This window comes from Dermacentor andersoni, chromosome 6 (genome assembly GCF_023375885.2).
Source record: "Dermacentor andersoni chromosome 6, qqDerAnde1_hic_scaffold, whole genome shotgun sequence".
In the NCBI taxonomy this organism is placed as follows: domain Eukaryota; kingdom Metazoa; phylum Arthropoda; class Arachnida; order Ixodida; family Ixodidae; genus Dermacentor; species Dermacentor andersoni.
Window position 1 is genome coordinate 9208364 of NC_092819.1, and position 19243 is coordinate 9227606.

At 44.2% G+C, this 19243-nt stretch overlaps 1 protein-coding gene across 2 annotated transcripts in view; it reads right to left on the minus strand.

Annotated features, from left to right (window-relative positions):
* LOC126521661 (structural maintenance of chromosomes flexible hinge domain-containing protein 1-like) overlaps positions 1–19243 on the minus strand; it is a 383191-nt gene that overhangs the window by 92336 nt on the left and 271612 nt on the right. For both annotated transcript variants that reach the window (XM_055065801.2, XM_050170378.3), the window contains exons 37-39: positions 17979–18110; positions 9217–9369; positions 4991–5114 (exon numbers count right to left, since the gene is read on the minus strand). In XM_055065801.2, the coding sequence (XP_054921776.1) occupies positions 4991–5114; positions 9217–9369; positions 17979–18110 (409 nt within the window). The remainder of the gene's footprint in view (positions 1–4990; positions 5115–9216; positions 9370–17978; positions 18111–19243) is intronic.

Consider the following 19243-nt stretch of genomic DNA (forward strand, 5'->3'; position numbering starts at 1 on the left):
TCACTTTCTAAATGTACTTTCATTTTTTCAATATTTCGCGTGACAAGCACCAGATGCGTCGATGGGTGGCAGCATTTTCACAATGTGATAAGACAGAGTGCTTGGCATTGTGCCAAGAATGCTGTCACTCGCAGACGCCAATGCGTCTTGCACCAGTCACGCATAATATAGCATGCTCAGTACTGTGCCACGAATGCCATCACTCCTAGGTGCCGATGCATCTTTGCTATAGTCCCGCGAATTTAAAGGCACCTCTCAAAGTGATGATCCGTGACTATGGCACACCTTTCTTGGCTTTTTTTCGAATAAAGTAATTTATTTTAGGGCAAATCCAGTATTTCCGACTGCTGGTAATTTGCATGATTTACCATCACTGTGGAGCCTGAAAGGTTGGTCAGCATTCATGAAAAATTTCAAGGCTGTGCAAATGCTTCAACTCAGTTTGGTAAAATCTACCATATAAAGAACTTTCTAATCGCCTGAAATTGAAGATGCAATGGCTTTGATTGTAATGCGCGCATTGATTTTCGTACTTAGAAAAGAAAAGCAAAACGCAATACTCTTGACCGTTTCCTCACCAGATTTTGATGGTAAGAAAGAGAAATAGTGATTTGTAATCCTTTAGTACAGAGTAAATTTGGATTCCACTTATCGCCCTTTTGTTTTAAAATTAAATTCTGGGGTTTCACATGCTAGGACCACAATGCGATTATGAGGTCTACTGTAATGGGGGACTCCAGATTAATTTTTCACCACCTAGTGTTCTTTAATGTGCATCCAAATCTAAGTACAGTGCCCACCGATAATTTGGACTCGATGGAGACCACCAAAATGTTTTAATAACAGGGAGTACAAAATACCAGATTAACACCAAAATAAGTGACATTATTCTGCAAGTGCCCAAATAGGGGTGTGGTATTTTCGGATCGTCAATTTCGAGGATACCTTCAATGTTGCGTGCCTACCGCAAGGTGCATTGGTATCTACGAGCGACAGCATTACTAACACAGTGCAAAGCATGCTGCCTCATTACAGTGTGGAAATTCTGCCATCGGCAGACACATCCAGTGCTAGTAATGCAAAACATCCTGAGAATGATAATACTTTATTCTGGCATAATGCAGAATGCAATATACAAAGAGACCAGAGTAAAATGCCGAGGAGCTTAACAAGCCCTGGTCTGCCAAAATGAAAGTACAATTGACTTCTGTTCATTCGACCCCAACAGGACCGACAAAATAGAATGAATCATCCAACAGGCCTAATCATACAAGATGCAGAAAAAGACACCTGAACACACTGCTGGTTTATTTGGAAGTATTTGCTCGAGTTTAACACACTTCCGAATCAAACGCATGCCAATTTCCCATGTGTCCAAAGTATAAAACTAACGTAAAAATTATTAAGTTCCTAACCAAAGTAGCATCTAACGTGCATCCGATGTTTTGAAATGATGGCCGGATTTCTTAAGTTATCTTCACTGCAATACAGCCATGTTATGTGGCCAAGCGCTATAACCCTGCTAAGGTGGTTTTGATTTCATATCCAACTGCACCACAAAGGCAATCTTCAGCCCAATTTCCTTGGAAAACAAAAGGCACCCATTGGAATCTAGTAAGCACCGTACTTAGACATTGTGAGTTACTGTTATTGCTTGAAAATCTGCCCAGGGTGGGGAGCAAATAGGTGTTTCTGACGGAGGATGACCTGTATTAAATGCATTCACTGTACCCTAAGCTGAGACGGATGCTGCCACTAAATGGGTTGTTATTGGAGTCACCATATAGGTCAGGTACGTACGAGGTGACTGATCAAGTTCGAATTATCCAGCAAATGCCAATTTTCGGATTGAAATAACAAACACACATAGAAATGCATAGGCACCGGCTGGGACCTTTGGTTAAGATCGATTTAACCAAAAAATGGAATTAACCTGAGTTGAATTACCGGAAGTCTACTGCATCTTCAAAAATGATTGTTCAAGAATACGGCTAAAGCTTTTCAATGTGTTGCAGCGTGCACAAACGCTTGCCTGTGGCCTAGACATTCTGTGGTCGTGATTTTCTAGCAAGGCCCAGGCTTTTCACACTTCGTCAGTAGTCAGAGCGATGCTCCAGGCACGTTAACAATGGGAACAGCTGGCCATGAAAGGTGGATGATAAGGGTGGAATAGAATCAAGTGGAAGGCATCTTGTATCTTGACCACTGTCATGCTATTGCTACTGACAGACAGAAGTACCGTCAAACCCCAGCACAATTAGGTCCGCATCAACGAAATCACCTCAGCAAAGATTTCATTCCCTGTCGATGTCGCACACAACATAATGCATCGAAATTTCCTCTAGGACTAAATACTTCACGGACACAATTTCACTTCAACAAAATTTCTTCATAGCGCAGACCTGAGGAAACTATTTAAATTACAGCTCACCTAAAACTGCTGTCACATGCCCTGGCAAACAACCAATCTTGATAGCGTAAAAAATACAAGCTTGTGACGCCACTTGGTCCATGAAGCAACGTAAACAAAACAGAAAGCCACCATGCCTTGGTAGTGATGATGATGCCACATGTTCCTATCAAGGAGCATCCAAGCTCCAAGAAAGCGATCTGCATACATCCGATAATTTTACTTTTATATTTCTGTTCACACATTTGTTATAAAGTTGTGAGAATGGGTCCGATGTACAACTGAAAAGCAGCGACGGCCTCCCCTGGGTGACAGACACAGATCTCGAAAGTCATGCTTTTGCTGGCTGAGAACAGCAGAAGCCATGGGAAACTATGGTAGAAGGAACAGCGTGAGCCAGTTCGGAGTAAAGTACAACTCTGGAATGGTGCGCCACCTGTAGGATGTGACAAGTATAGGATTGCGTCGCCATAGGAGATTGTCTCCCAACACATAAGAAAGCATGTCACAGCTGACAAAGAAGCAGAAGTTTTTATCCCTGGAAGCCAAGGCATGATTACTGCACACGTCAAAGCTGGGAGAAAAAATTCATCCATAGCAGAAGATTTTGTGATAGCAATGAGTTAATTCTCAATGATATTGAAGAGCAAGGACGATATAACCGAAGTGCTAGATTCAGGGACGTCGGCAATGCATAAAGGCTAAACTACAGTGCAGTCTATATATAACGATTTCAAGAAGAATGAAAATCCAATCGTTACAACCTATCATCACTATATCTCGACTGCTGTAAAAAAGAAAAAAAGCTGCCAAACATATTTTTGTAGCTCTGAAACCAAATTTGCCACCTATGATAAAAAACAACTGATGTAGAGAAACGGCACTGAAAAACGAAATGTTTATTTATACCTTTAAAGGTATAAATAAGCGGTTTTCGAAATCACCGAACACACAAAAAAATGCAACCTAGGCAAAAAATTTCGCTGCAGGAATGTGCTACCTTTATTGGACAATCTTTGGATAACTTAAGGGGGGACATAGCCCTCGAAAATCGAAAAATCGCAAAAAAGTCATTTTTTGAAAAGCAATATTTTTGGGTTGTATGACCCATAAACTACCTGTTCTGTAATTATCACCACCTAATTCAACCACAAATAAAAAAACAAACTCTACTTTTGAGGCCACAGCGGTCCACAAAACACGCGCAAATACCGAAATGAAGTCAAAGTTCGCGCGCACGCGCCATTTCCGGCCCATGCGGCCTGCCAGCACCATCTTGGTATCATTTTGACCGTTCTTTGTCTCTGTTTGGCATCGTCGGCGCGGTTGAGGCGCTATTGGCGTTTTCCCGCGATGCGATGCAGAGCACTGATTGGCCAAAGCAGCGCATTCAAATCCCGCGAGCTAAAGCATGCCTACCATTGGCTGGTGCACGGGCGGCGGCGGCTGCTTCCTTCGATACCGCGCCCGCCACACTCACGCCGTGATTGCCCCCTTGTTCCATCTGCCTCAACAGAAGTCTGCTTGCGAGCTGCGCTATTTTTTAAAATTATTTTCTCAGCTTCTTTTTTTTTTTTTCTCTCTAGTTCTTTGTTGCATGCGATGCCGGCAACGAAGCCCAAGACAGTGTAAGATGCACTGGTGCAAGCCCAAGATGTTTGGTGCGCGGAAGCATGATATGCGACTTGTACAAACATCAGACTTCCGATCTTCTGCAGTGAGTGCCGACTGCGTAGATGCTTGCAGCGGCGGAACTGTGCTGTCGGCTGTCACCAGTCGAGAATCCGACACATTGAGTGTGCCTGTAGCCGCAAGAGCTAATTAGAAGCCAGGAGCTTTCTAATAAGAACACAGGTGTTCAACTTTAAGGCCTGTTTTCTCAGAATGGATTTTTTCGCTAGTAGTGGTGCTGGGGAAGGAGATATCTCAAGAACCACTCTTCAGATTTGTGGCCCATTCTTTTTTATTCTGTTCTTGAATGACTTTGCCAGGGTATAACAAGCTTCTCTTGTTTTTTTGAAAACTTGTGCAGTTAATTTATAATAAGCAATTAATTTTTGGCGAATGTGGTCATTACTGGCTACATCAAATTCAAAGTTGCGTTAACAATTTTTGGAGAGGAAATTAAAGAAAAGGGCTTGTTAGCCCCCTGGGATATCTATCAAGGGATCATCACAGTGAATTTCAGCTTCCTGCGATGTCCTGGGATTTCTCCAGGCTCTTTCTGAGGCATATACATGAACCACCTAGTTAGACCTCAATAACTCTGGAACTAATAAACACATCTTCACAAAACTTTGCAGTTCTTCAAAGTTTAGTGGTGTGAATGTAACCTGAAAGTTTCATCCGGATATCTTAAAAACTAAAAAAGTTCAGACTCCAGGGTAGCCTCCCCCCTTAAAATTAACAGTTGGCGACTGTGACTACTAGATACCTGGCCTGAACTATTTTTGCTAATGGTGATGGCACCAACACATGGCACTGCTCCAATTCAGCGTACGCACAGAGTCGATTGTCCCGACTGTAACAACTGCTACTAGGGCTGTGTTACAGGGTGTCTTGTTCACTGTCAGTACTTGCCATTGTAGAAAAGGAATGGCACTTCATAATTGGGAAGGGCCATCTTGTTGTGCAGCTTGGGTGTAAATCGCAGAATGTACTGGAAGCCATCCACTCCCTCAGTGTTCTCTTGGATCTGCAAGTTCTATGGGCACAAAAAACCAACATGACTAATTATATGGTGCAATATAAACAAATCTCGTGGGCCGGCTAAAAATTGTTCGTTGTTTTGAAATGCATCGAAAACACGCCAAATTGTCATCAGAAACTCAATTTAACATGAGGAATCATTTCCATTTGCAAACGGTACATCCACAAACACTTTTATGCCAACGACAAAGAGGCCACACAATAAGAGTGAGAACGCATGTTCATGTTAAGTCTTCATCACCTGGTGCGAGCACAACTCGGAAAGCCTCAGATTTGCTAAAGCTGTGTAAATGTGTGCCCAGCTATATGGTCGCGTGCCAACCAGACAGTGAGACACGGCAGTTCCATCTGCGGTAGGATGAAACACAACCATGGAGGCTGACAGAGGTCATGACACAGTGATTCTTGAGCACGTGCCGACTGTCACTGACTATTCACGCAACGATTTGTTCCTTCAGAGTGTAGATAGCATGCCTTGAGCCATCGCATCCACTACATATAAAGCTCACTGATATTACTTGTGGCGTTCAGTAGAGTGTACAGCGAGCACATTGTTGGCATATCCAAGATTTGTACATGTTGCACCACTTACATCAATTGTCGTCAAACATTACCACAGCCCTGAAGCACGATACTTAAAAGCATCCACAAGTTTGATCACTTTGCTTGTGTTTTCCACAAACTTAATAATCGATCTTGGGTTTAGATGGCATTTTAAGCAAACCCACCTTTTGCCAGCGTTCTTTTCCCCCTCAATCTTTCAATATTATCGCAATTGTAAATGATGCAATGGGTGTTATTTTACAGTCTTTACAGTGCTGACAGTGTTGGTTTGTGTAGTTTCCCCCATGTGTAGTTTCTATCCCTGCGGGTTGCCATTACTGCGAGCGATGGTGAGAGAGCTGACGCAGATTTGTAATCGCAGCCATCCAGGAATATCTGCTCTTGATAGTGGCATTCATAATTTTTCATGTTTTCGCAAGTCGCAAATGTCTGTGATACTTCCGGTTAGAAATTCGTTATTTTGAAGCACTGCTAATACAAAAAAAGCATAGAATTTCACACACTTCAGAAATATTCATAATGTTCAAATTCACATCACTGAAATACTTTTACATTAAAACAATAGGAATAGGATATGTAATTTTTCAAATGTTTATTAGTCTGAACATATTGTTACTATAAAGTTCCTAGTAATGAGATTTCAGTGCATGCAGCCTGCACAGCGGGCGATAAGAGCCCACCAGTGAGATTCATAATTCTGGAATTTGGGCATCCACATAAATATGACAATATGGTCACGCAATCAGGCAAACCGACAAAGCCACTGCAGGTATCCAATGCACACTGCACACAACTAATTATTTCTTGCAAAACAAGTTTGACTGGCCAAAAACATAATCATGTTCTGAAATCACAGCAACACTTGCGGAGAAAATATCTGCACCCATGCCACAACAATAATCAAATTCTCTTATAAAATGAAAACTGTAGAAAAGCTAATCTATACTTTTTCTTTCACAGCGAAGCTGTTTACAGCTACCCCCCAATGGCAATATTGTGTCCGCAGACAGAAAAGTGCGAGCAACAATTATCATCAGCAATGGCTTATACTGCTGCACCTAACGCCACAATCATTTCTGCAGACCGAAAAGCGTGAGCAAAAACTGTCATCATCAGCAATGGCTTACACCGCTACCCCTCGAAGGCACAATCTTGACCGTGGACAGAAAAGTGTGAGCAAAAACTACAGTCCAACCTTGATATATCAAACATATATACATATAGAATTATTGCATATATTGAGCACTTTCTATATCACCTGGAAAATCGCACGCATTTTTTATTTTTTATTTCACACAGGGTCGGACATAAAATGAATGTATCAAACTCCGCCACCCCAGACCACATGTGCTCTGTTGAAAGGTGGCAAGCTTTCTCGCAACATCCTCAAAGACAGTGGTGGCAGGAGGCACGTTCCCGACTGCTGCGCACTATAGCTGTACACATCGACTGTGCCGAGGGCGCCACTTGAATGTAGTGGCATTCACAAGTGGTGGCTTGGCTAGTTTGACAATATCAACGATGCATTGCATTTGTCGCACTGACTCTTCCTCGGTACCGCGCTCTGCGCCTGCTGTGCCTTGTGAGGAATGGCAGTTTGCTTCCACAAAGACAGCGTGCATTCAGTGGGCTCACTCATAGACCCCATGGCAAATGCTACTAAATACTTTGTTACTGACAGTGTTTTAACATGCTTAGATTGACGGATGTGGAGATCGCAGCACAAGTAGTGGCCAAACGAAGACACTGCCTAGGTTGATTTCACCAAGCCCCGATTTTGCCCCGCTTTCAACTTCAACCCATGCTGTAGCTGCTTTGGCCCTTCTACTGCAGCGATGCAGAAGGTACCAACCTATACCCTTCAGTCACAAATTATGATCGACTGTCGGTACATGTGTGAAATTTAGGTAATTTTATGTCAGGGTGTTTGAGACTCCACTCAAAGCAAATCAAGGTGATAGAATGAATCTTTGTGCATTTCATGATGAGCCATAATATTTACAAAATAACTAAATATTTTAATATTGTTAAGTCAGTCATGCTACATTTCTTCATAAAAAGAATTGAATCACCTGCTCGATATACAGGCGCAAGTTATTTATTGGCCACAAGCATTTCAAGAAAGATAAAAAAATATTTCAAGGTTGCTACTGACATGCTCCATATAAAATGTCACGTAAAACACGATGGTGCCTTCACCTAAGCGGTACTCTCTAACGACACATATCTGAGATGTAAAATGGAGGTAATTTAGGTTAGCAGAATGTTCAGTTTACCCTAAGCTTAATGTTTGTGCTCTATTCCTTGCTACTACTGCACAGAACCGGCAAAAATAGGCCGCGTCCACAAATGTGGATGCCGTGACTGAAGGGGCTATTGACTGTGGATCATTTAGACTATGTTGAGGATGCCATGGTTAAGCATGTGGCTGCCAATAAGAAGCCGGTTAAGCTGCTGCAGTACTTTCAGCCAAAGCAATAAATACTTTGTGTGAAGCTTCAAGTGAGTATTTACTGCGCCACAAGTGGTTCATTGATTGATTTGTACAAGTTCTCTATGCATTTTTTACGTGATTTTATATATTGAATACTGGCTATATCAAACTATTTCGCTATCACCGAGCTATTTGATATATCGAAGTTCAACTGTACCATCAGCAATGGCTCCCATCCACTAAGCAAGCAAAAAATGCATCCCCGAGAACAACATGTCGAAAACTGTGATCATGAATGACTCATACCCCCATAAGCAAGCAAAAAATGCAATGCCTCATAGCCCCGTATATCACGGTATATCACAGTGCATACCACAGTAATTGGTATATCCACACATGGAACATGCATTCATCTTACGTTGGCAAAGAACGTTTCTGCAGTTACGACTGAAAATTTAGCCTTATATTATAGTGACACGTGTACTTATCTTTATCGGGCGACCACGTTTCCCCGCCTAACAAATGTTATCGCACAGCGCGGGACGCGCCTGCATGTATCCGAAGTTTCTGGAAAGTTATCGATGCTTCTATCCACTGTCTGTTGTCGCCAAACCTTGTGTTATCTGATTTCATCGCCTGACGCGAATGGTGTAGAACTTTGTGGAAGGCACGCGGGTCCCAACGATTAGTCTGGAACATTCGACAACTGCTGTATAAAAGCCGACACGCTTGACCCGCTGATCAAATTTTCGCCGATCGCCGACCGTGTTTGCCGCTATCGTTGTGCTATAAGTGTAGCCTGTTTTGTGGGCACAGGTTCGCCCAATAAAAGTTAGTTTTGTCGTTCACAATATTGCTACTGTGTTCTTCAACATCACCACCACGTGACAATAGTAACCACAAAGCAGTGGTGACGTTTGTTACAAAATAAAATGTTTACCAAAGTTTTCTGTTTGTCTTGTCACCATATCATAGGTGGTGGTCCCCCTACAGCTTCGCTGTCCAACCACCTTCACAGGGTGGAATGGGCCACAATTTTTTGTTTTTTTAATCTTGACTATCTGCACACGTTTGCAAAGAAACCACCAGACATGCTTACTTGCACCACTGCACATCCTTTGCTGATAGGCACTTGGTACTGGTTCACATTTCCTTCAAAGTATGGGACTTCTTTCACAGATGCGTCAGGAGAGATCACCTGCAGCGTCAGCACGCCTGTCATGTTCATGGCTGTGTTGTTGCCAAATCGGTCCTAAAGAGGAGGCATCAGTCAGTCAGTCGTTCAAAAAGGGTGCCACACATAGCACTTAAAGGAAAAAAGCAATATTGAGCGTCCACTAGCCAGGCTCAGCAAGCACAAGAAGACACTTCAATCGCATCAATGAAAACATCTCATACACAAATTTGAGCTCATTTGACGTGATTAAAGAGTGCAAAAAACAAACACACCACAAAAGGAAAAACGTAGACAGGGGACACGTACTACTGTCAACAGTTTACAGTAGGGCCTCATTGTTAAAATCTTGTTACGTGCGATTTCCAGGCGCCAACGTTCGTGAACGAGAATACAAAAATCACCCAACAGACCTACACCTATTTTTTACCAGTTTACAAGTTCCCAATAAACACGACTTTTGGGCACTAACGTTCAGTACATCGCTAAACTGCGATTGTATGATACATTTCCCGCCGCTAGGTCCCATGCAAACAAGAAAATATACGGGGTGCGCACGATGAAGAACAGCATATAGCCACCCACCGCTGTGGCTTCATCGCAATACTCGCCCACCCATCTCGTGTGAAAACGCTGGCGCACATTGTTTCTTATTCCAGTACCAGCAATTTGCCTCCTGGGTCGTCGCACGCTGCATTCATAGCTATCACCGCCAAACCTATTGCGATAAGCATCTTCAGCTATCTGTTTTACAGCGTGTGGGGCGTAGTGCCGTTGGCAATGTACTGCATGCTCGGTTTCCCGTCGCCGTCTTAAAACACTACATAATAGGAACAACAAAATGAACATGCCACCAGCTCGACGTGCGTCGGTGTCTCGAGCGTCGTGCACAATGATTTGCACAACGCTTCGCATTACGCAGATGTCAAATACAGTTAAGTCCATTCATTTTTTTAGTTACTTCGAATCTCACGTTTTCTTGGTTAGTACGTTCTCTCGCACATTTTTTTTCCAGAACGTATGAACGAGGTTCAACTGTATTCCACAATGTCATCATGAAATATATATATATATATATATACACGTGATATCAGCATGTGTAGATGCGTTCATGGAAAAAGAAAGAAGAAAGGTATGGCTATGTTATATGTGCCTCGAGGAATTCGATTTCTTTCACATACAAAAATACACAAGGCTCAGTCATGCAGCCCTCCCCCACTTTTTTAATGTGAAATCCTTCCAGCAACAATGAGGCATGCTCATTGCAGCTTTTGCCAAGGATCTTTGCTTTTCAAAGCAATGCCTCATGACGACAAAGGTTCACATTTTCCAACAGATGTGTGTGTTCATTCTTTCCAATGCTCAAGGCTTGCTTCTACAATCAGTCATATACCGTATTTACTCGAGTCTAGGCCGACCCCGATTCTAAGCCGACCCCCTAAAGTCCGAAGCCAACAAAAAAATATATATATATTCCCTCGAAAGTAGGCCGAACAAAAAAAGCGAAGACAGCGTTCACAAAATGCAAACAGCATTTATTGAATCTGAACATGCAGAGCTCATTCAACATCGTTGTCGCTGCGTTCCTTCTCACTGTCACCTTCAAACAGTGCACTAAAATAGTGCACTATCTTTGGTATCGTCAAGCGCATTAGATATGCTGCACTTTTTAAAGGCACACACGATCAAAGTACCTGGGATGTCGTCCAACGCTGCAGCTACACCAGCCCGCCAGCTGCGATAGCGACGCACATTTGATGCGGCCCATTGCCGTTAGCATGTGGTCTTCGTCAGTCAACCAGTCCGTGTAATATTTCCGCAGACGATCCTTGAAAGGTTTGTTGATGCATACATCAAGTGGCTGCAACTGGCCCGTCATGCTGCCTGGTATGACAGCGAGGTCTGTGTTCGCTTGAGCGAGCGCAGCCTTCACGTTGTCGGTCAAGTGCCCACGGTAATAGTCGACGACGAGGAGCGAGTTCTTTATGAAAAAGGCTCCTGGATGCCGTTGCCACAGAATCTTAACCCACTCTTCCACCATCGCACCCGTCATCCACCCGTTCTCATTTGCCTGCACAATGACATTTCTTGGGAAAGTTTTTCGAGCAGGCAGTGTCTTCCTTTTAAATATCATATAAGGAGGGAGTTTATGTCCATGAGATGTGCAGCACAGCATCACAGTTGCGCGCTGCTTCTCGTAGCCCGCAGAGCACACCTTCACCTCCTTGGCACCCTTTTCATTCACGGTGTACGCCACTGGCATATCAAAATACACAGCCGTCTGGTCGGCGTTGCCGATTTGCCCAAGGTTGTAGCCTGCGGCTTCACTCTTTCGCAGCACGTAGCACTGAAAAGCTATCAGCTAATCTTCGAAATCGCTTGGCAGCTTTTGGGTGATTGAAGTGTGACATCGGAGGGTGAAGCCAAAGCGCTTCATGAATTTTTGAAGCCAGCCCCGGCTGGCTTTGAAATCCTTTGGCATTAGGTCTCGCGCCCTCGAAAGTTCCCTAGTTTTCGCTTGGAGCACTTCTGTTGTCACTGGAAAGGCAGCTGCTCTCTGCGTCCGAACAAAGTCGGCCAAAACTGTCTCCACTTCTGGTGGCGGCCTTTCTTTGGTCCGCTAAATGCCATCTTCGTTGCGGCGCACGCAAAAAGCTGCTGTCGTTGTCCCCTCCAATGACGAATGTTTTTCTCATCGACACCGAAGTCCCGCCAGGCTTGAAGGTTCGACGATGCCTCTGCGGCTATCACAACTTCTTGCTTGAAAGCGACACTGTAGTGGCATCTCCTGCTTGGTGCCATTGCGATAACACCACGCCGCACACTGATACGGCTGACACGACACAGGTCAAAATGGCGACCTCGCTTGAGTACGGTTGGCTACTGGCACGGCTAGTAGCGGCTGTGACACTGACTTTTCTAGATGGCACTAGCTATGCACCATACTTAGCAGTTTCAATGAACAACTGGCGTGTTTTTTAAGATCCTCGAATCTAAGCCGACCCCAGAGTTTGGAATATGATTATTTGAAAAATACTATCGGCCTAGATTCGAATAAATACGTGTATACAGTGTAGTCCACTTATAACGATACCACATATAACGATATATCAATTATAACGATGGGTCGACATGAGAGTGTCATTTTATGCATTAGGTCTATGGGGGAAAAATACCATTTATAACGATAGGTTATACACCGCATATCGGATATAACGATCAAAATATTGCCGTCCAGATGGCTTTTTCCGTGCAGAATTATCGTAACATTTGCGTTGCTTAGTTCCCTTAAACGAACGATGTCGAGACGAGGCGATGTTTACCTCCGTAGGTTCGTATCTGCCGCCAACACCACGCTGCGCGTCCCGCGCCGCCCGCGCACCGGAGAGTACTTGAGTAGGCGCAGCGCGCTACGAGATGGCGCTAGCTGCTTCATGTGCGTCGGCCACAGTCGCTCCGAAAGAGAGAGAAAGAAAAAAAAAGCGACAAGCAATGTGGCGCGGTGGTGCCTGTGCCGCGTCTCTCTCTCTCGCGCCGGCTGACGGCACCGACAAAGCGCAAAGCTGTATCGTTGACACGAAGATGGATATTTTGCAGGACTCTCGATGCGGCTTCAAGGTGAGCGCCCTTGTGAAGAAGTATGAGCTCGCCCAGTTAACTATATCAACCATCTTGAAAACCGGGAGCACCGCGATTGTGAAGGCAGGAGTTACCAGTGGTTCATCACCAATTACTTCAAAAAGGCGGGCTTTGTGCGTAAGGACGAACTTGCCCAACCCACTGAGACCAACACGGTGGAAGTCGCTGACATAACCGAGCTCTGGGAGCTCGTTCCTACTGGTGACACAGGTGGTGCGTCGGAGGAGGAGTTTTTGACTGCAGACAGTGCTGCCTTGTTCTGTGATGAAGTCACCAACGAGGCGATCGCCGAAGGTGTGCTCTCAACAGACGGCAAAGTTGTGCGACGGTGGCGACGGCAGCAGCGACAGTGACAACGAGATTGACAGTGGCTCCTTGACCCCGACCACGATGTCCACGCAAAGTGCACTGTCGTCGATCGACTCCTTAATTGATTATATGCATGCTAAAGGATTGCCGCCAGTGTTCACGCAGCAGCTGGAATCCATGCACACCGCGGTTGTGAAGCTGAAGCTGCCGCAAAAGCAAGTGCAGATTTCGGACTATTTCGGCGCGCCTAACCCTTGACACGATCATTGGCGCTAGAAATAAAGTTTGTTTTTCACGGCCTACTTTCTACATCATCTATTCTTTGGAGCAAGTAGCGAATTCGAGTTCGGAGCTGCAAAGATATGTTCCGCATTTTTTTTTTAAGTAACTGCAGTCCAGATATAGCGATCATCGGTTATAAAGATCATATTTTTTGTCTTTCTCGATATCGTTATAAGTGGACTGCACTGTACACATTCCGGACTGATCAATATAGCTCTTCCACAGGTCATTGGTATACTGTACACTACTGCCTTGTCTCCACTCCTTTTCTTTCGTGAGGTGTTTTTTGAGCTCTTTATATTATATCAAGCATTGTTAGATATGGAGCTGTTTCCTGAGGCTACATCGAGTTCCCCAGACCACATCGAATCGCGCCACTGCTAAGTGAGAAGCGCAGAAACACCGAAAGCACATTCCAGAGGAGCGCTCGAGCAAACAAGTTGAAGGCCACAAGTTCACGTGCAAACAAGTTCGTACGCCGCCGGTAGCTATTCACTGCTTGACTCTTCCAGAAAGCGAGGGGATAGCCCGGCACTGTTGAAAGTAAAGTGGGTGCCAAACCAAGACGGTGGTATTGTGCCGGGACGGCCTGACGGCGGTAATGCGCCGTGACAACCGGACGGCTGTGATGTACCGGGAAGGCCCAATCGTCCCCCCCTTCTTCGCCTTTGGAGAAGGCATTTGCTACCACAGCGGGGCCGTACCGCCGGGAGTAAGTGAGCCCTCGGACAATGGAGCCCAATCGTTCCCCTTCTCCGCCTTTGAAGAGAGCATTGCACCACAGCAAGGCAAGACCGCGGGGAGCCGCCGGGTGTGACATCACCACACGGGTGCCTACCATTGGCCAAAGGTGGCGTCATCGGAGCAGGCTCTCCCATTGGCCGAACATGACGCGACTTCCAGTCCTCGAAGGGTTTAAAAGAAGCATTCCAGAGAGACCCGAGCATTCCCTGATTCACCTCTCTCGAACTTCTTGCCGCGGGCCGCAGCGTCCGAGTTGCTGCCGGCCCGTAATGACTGTACGACTGTTACTTGAGTCTCACCTCTCTGTACATAATGTAAAATAAACCCTCCCAAGTTTGTTTTTCATCCCGAAGTCCGTCCCTCAACCCCTACAGCATGCACCAACCATGCCCTCTGAAAGTCCTTTTGAGCTCATTTGCAGTAAACAAAAAAGGCCAGCATAAGAATAAGGTCATCAGACATCTACACCCAGTTATACTACCCCCAGTTAATTCATAAGTTATTGATGCACAGTAAAAACTTCGTTCATTCATATAACTCAGGATGTTGATGTGTTGCCGTGCACATGTTCACTGTCTGGATATGCATGTGCATTTTGCACAGTGAGCAATCTTCATCACCCTAAAACTCCCTGAAACATACACACATGCAAACATCAAATTGTTTTTTTCCTTCTAAAGACCCATGGGCATCCATGCATTTGAGGGACCATGCCCATGACAAGCTTAGAAAATTGATGGAAGTAATGCACACAAATTCTGCCCCTTCTTGTTTGTCTACACCTAAAAAAAAAAGAAGATTCTGAAAGATATTTATGGCATGTGCAATTTATTTTATCGCATATTAGTAAAAGGTCACAGATTTTCAAAACATATTTTCATCGTTATGAGTGCCCACTAATTATTGTAACCATACAAGAAATTCTTTCAGTTAGAAGGATTGCTTCATTACAGCATGAAAGGCGCACTAAATTTAAATAAATTGAGTCCTGGGGTGTTGCGTGCCAAAATCCTGATATGATTATGAGGCACACCATAGTGGGGAAACTCCAGCTTAATTTGGCCCATCTGGGGTTCTTTAATGTGTGCCCAATGCACAGCACATGGATGTTTTTGCATTTTGTCCTCATCGAAATGCAGCCACCGTGGACAGAATTTGATTGCACGACCTCTGGCTTAGCAGTACAACGCCAAAGCCACTGAGGAACCACAGTGGGTAGGTGCATTAGCAAAAAGACAAAGGACATGAACCAGACAAGAACTGGAACATGGAACTATACTATGTTACATCACTAAAGTTAGAGTAGCCATTCCAAATGTCTTATGAGCCCAATCAAAACTTAGTCTGTGGTTGGAGGGACCCTGCATTTAAGAACTTTTTCTATCTCTGGATAGATTTTGATGAAACTTGCTGAGTCAATGTACTTCTATATGCTAATTTAAGATATACATTAAATCTTCTTGCATAGTAAGTATGTTTTAAAAATTTAGAAAAATTATATCTTGCTTACAGGTAGGCTATCAACTAAACTATATATCGTGTAATGAATACTCACATATAAAACTTATCTTCACAATATTTGTCTATATTATATGCCAACTGCAATATCTATTTCTCTGCCTTTCTGAGAAAAAATTGTTGCAATAGGAAAGTAGAATAGGAGATTTCATCATTCTAAAATAGTGACACTGCCAGAAATTCTGAGAAAACAAGAAAACAGATTTCACAATATGTTTGTGGTGATGACTGCAAAGGCAAAATTATTCAAGAATAAATGCTCTACACTAATCTGGAGCAAAGAGGAGCAAAAAGATATTTGGGCTAATGTTTGGCTCCAAAGAGCAGTCTATAATTCATTGTTCATTGTATGTGAGCGGTGTGAAACGGAGTTAGGACAAGAGTAAAGCCCGGGATACATGGAGCGGAAGACTGGCGTCCAGGTGACGAAATACGCCCGGTGGCGAACACTCACCCCTCGGCGCCCAAAAATTTTACTCCCGGTCGCTACGCGGTCCGATCGGAAAAATGCCACCTGGCGAAAATCGCCATCAGTAGTGGCGGGAGTGCTCACTAGGCATCGCAACAATCAATCTCCCTTCGACTTCTGGCAGTCGGTTGGTTTTTGTGTATTTTTGCTTTTCCATCGGAGCATCCGCCACGCGGTCACGCTGAAGCGACGAAATATGCGCGTTTGGGCTACTTTGGTAGCACACTTTCAGGCTCTCTGCGAATGAAAGGGACACCACTGATCATTACAGCTGGATATTGAATGTTTAAGAGTACAAATTTGTGTAAACTTATTTTTTGTCTACAAACTTAGTGCTCACGAAACAGATAATAATTATAAGTGCAGTGCAGTTTTCTAACCAACCCGACAGAAGGTTCCATGGCAAAATATAGTGTGCATTGTACTGCTTTTCCTATTAATGTCTTTTTTGTGTGTGTGATGCCGCCTATATGGGTTCCGGTATAGGAGATGAAGCAGTTTCTCGTTTACGGCGACTGAAGCTGGGTTTTTTTTTTTTTTTTTTTTCGCTGTTGGCACATGTGCTTGCAAAGCTTGGTTTTGTGCTTCTTCAATCAGAAACCACCCCTGCTCTACTACAGCCATAAGTCCCTTCTGCTCGAGTGCCTTGAGGCAAAAGAGCGACGACAGATTATAGTTATAAGCCGACCATGCCTGGTCTTCTGGCTGTTTGCATCTGTGTGGGCCCAGGCGGCGCACAGAATGCCTAGGGCATCGAGAATGAGAGCCGCTGGCAGGCCCATTTCACGCCAAATACCCATAATTCTATCCTCTCTGGCTGCAGCAGTAAATGCTTGTTGTTGGAGGAGGCTTTAAAACAGGAACTGAAACTGAAGGAAACATGAATATCCACAATGTGCTCTTACACAAAGTAAACTAAAGTCACAGTTAGAGAACCACAAAACCTTCTGCAACGCCTGCGCTACATGGTGCCACCGTTCAACGTGGCCAGACGGCGCAAAGCCAGCCTGCTAGAACACTTGCAGCTCAATGAAATGTGCGGAAATCATTTGTAAGCGCCCCTATAAAACTATTTTCCAAGTTGTTTAGTGATTAACGACAAATAATACAATAAAAAGGCTATTTAGTATTTTTTTTTTTCTTATCCAAAAATACATTCCAAGATTTTGGCAACACTGACAAATACGCGGTGAGCGCGCAGTGGCGTCCGCCTGCTTCTCGCTGAATGTAAGCGATGCCAGCGAACCATCAGCGTCATCCCGCAGCGTCTATTTGTGCTGGGCTATGTTCGCCGTGAAAGTTCGCTCCATGTGTCCCGAGCTTAAAGGAGCACGTAACTATCCCCTCGATGAAACAAATACACAGTTTGCAGTAATGGCACCTACATGTGTTTTATGTGTACCTTTACTCTTGTACTTGTCATGATTCACAACATTATAATGAACTCACTAGAGTTTTATAAGCAACCACTACATGAATTGAAAACATTGTCTCTTAACAGACTGTGCAACCTCAAAAAGAAATGTTTAGTATTATGTATTACCTATCCAAATCAACCAGAAAAGGTGTTTACGTCATACCAACAGCTCTGGCGTCAGTAGGCTCACTACACTGGAATCTGCTATGAATATTGCGTCATGTGCCCATGCTATGAACACATTAAAATTAGTCTATTTAGCAAGGTTGGCAAATTCTTACGACAAGAACTGACAAGGCATGCACTCACAGTTAGATCCAATTTGAGGTACTTGAGCAGGTTCCGACAGGAGGACTTGGATTGGTTTGACACAGAAGGTATAATGGGGTCTTGTTGGGGTGCCAGCTTCACAGGACTATCCGGCACGACTGTAAGAGAAACCTGAGAGAGCAAGAACATTGTTGTCATCTCCCTTGCTTTTTTTATTAAATTATGGTACACGAGGGCAGCAAACGCAACCCTGTGATGCTACAGCTGTAATGCCCACTTCACACGGGCACTTTTTAATGGCTGTTGACTCGATGGTCTTGAAAATTCTCGCAGCTCAATCAACTAGAAGGCTTTGCTGCTACACAGCAACATTAGCAGCAGTTGAATGTTAATAACACTTGTCGTTGGGCTACATGGTGCATGCATCTTACAACGAAAACAATGCAACACACCAAGAAAGAGACAGGCAAAAGGAAAGAGCGTACGACACTGTTTCCTTTCACCTGTCCCTTTCTTGGTGTGTTGCATTGTTTTCGTTGTAAGAAGCTGAATGTTAATTGAAAATTGAATTGATAATTGTTTAATTGCATGCACGTTTTTGTTCTCATCCACCAGACTCTTTGCTTTGGGCATCACTCGAACTTGAGCCCTTCTACAGTGCCTTGTACTTACGATAAGCGGCTGGTGTTGCTCCTTCTCCGAACATTAAGCCGAAGAGTGGTGTGTAGTGCTCATGTGGGGTCACACTACATTAAGTCACACTTATCAGAGGCCCAAGCTAACGGAGATTGCCTAGCTCTCGTGAGCAGCCCCATTCAGTCATCGCTAGTGTATGCAGTATGGCTGCGGGAACATTTTTACTTTAGCAGTGTGTCACGGGAAGCCATCCTCCCACAGCAGCATGCTAGCAACGCCATTCACCTGTATTTCCACCCTTGGTGCGGGAGCTTCTTTGCTGCCCATCTTGCCCCGAGACCAAGAGTTTGTGCAGTGCTGGGTGTTGCCAGAAGCAAATAAACCAGTTTCCTTTTCGCTAACTTAGGGCAATACAGTGTTTCTTGCCGCTCAACGCTTGGTTTCCTTTGCAGGTTGAACATGTACACACATTGGGACGCTAGATTACACAAGGCGATGGCTGACCCGGCCTTGAGACTCAATGACCACTGGTTGGTAACTCCTGTGAGATATACAAGACGGAATGTCGCTGTATGTATTGTGAACCCTTTGTCTTGTTTGGATCCAACCATGTTAGAAATACTATGAGATAAAGTATTATAAACTTGAACCATAATCACTTTATTTAA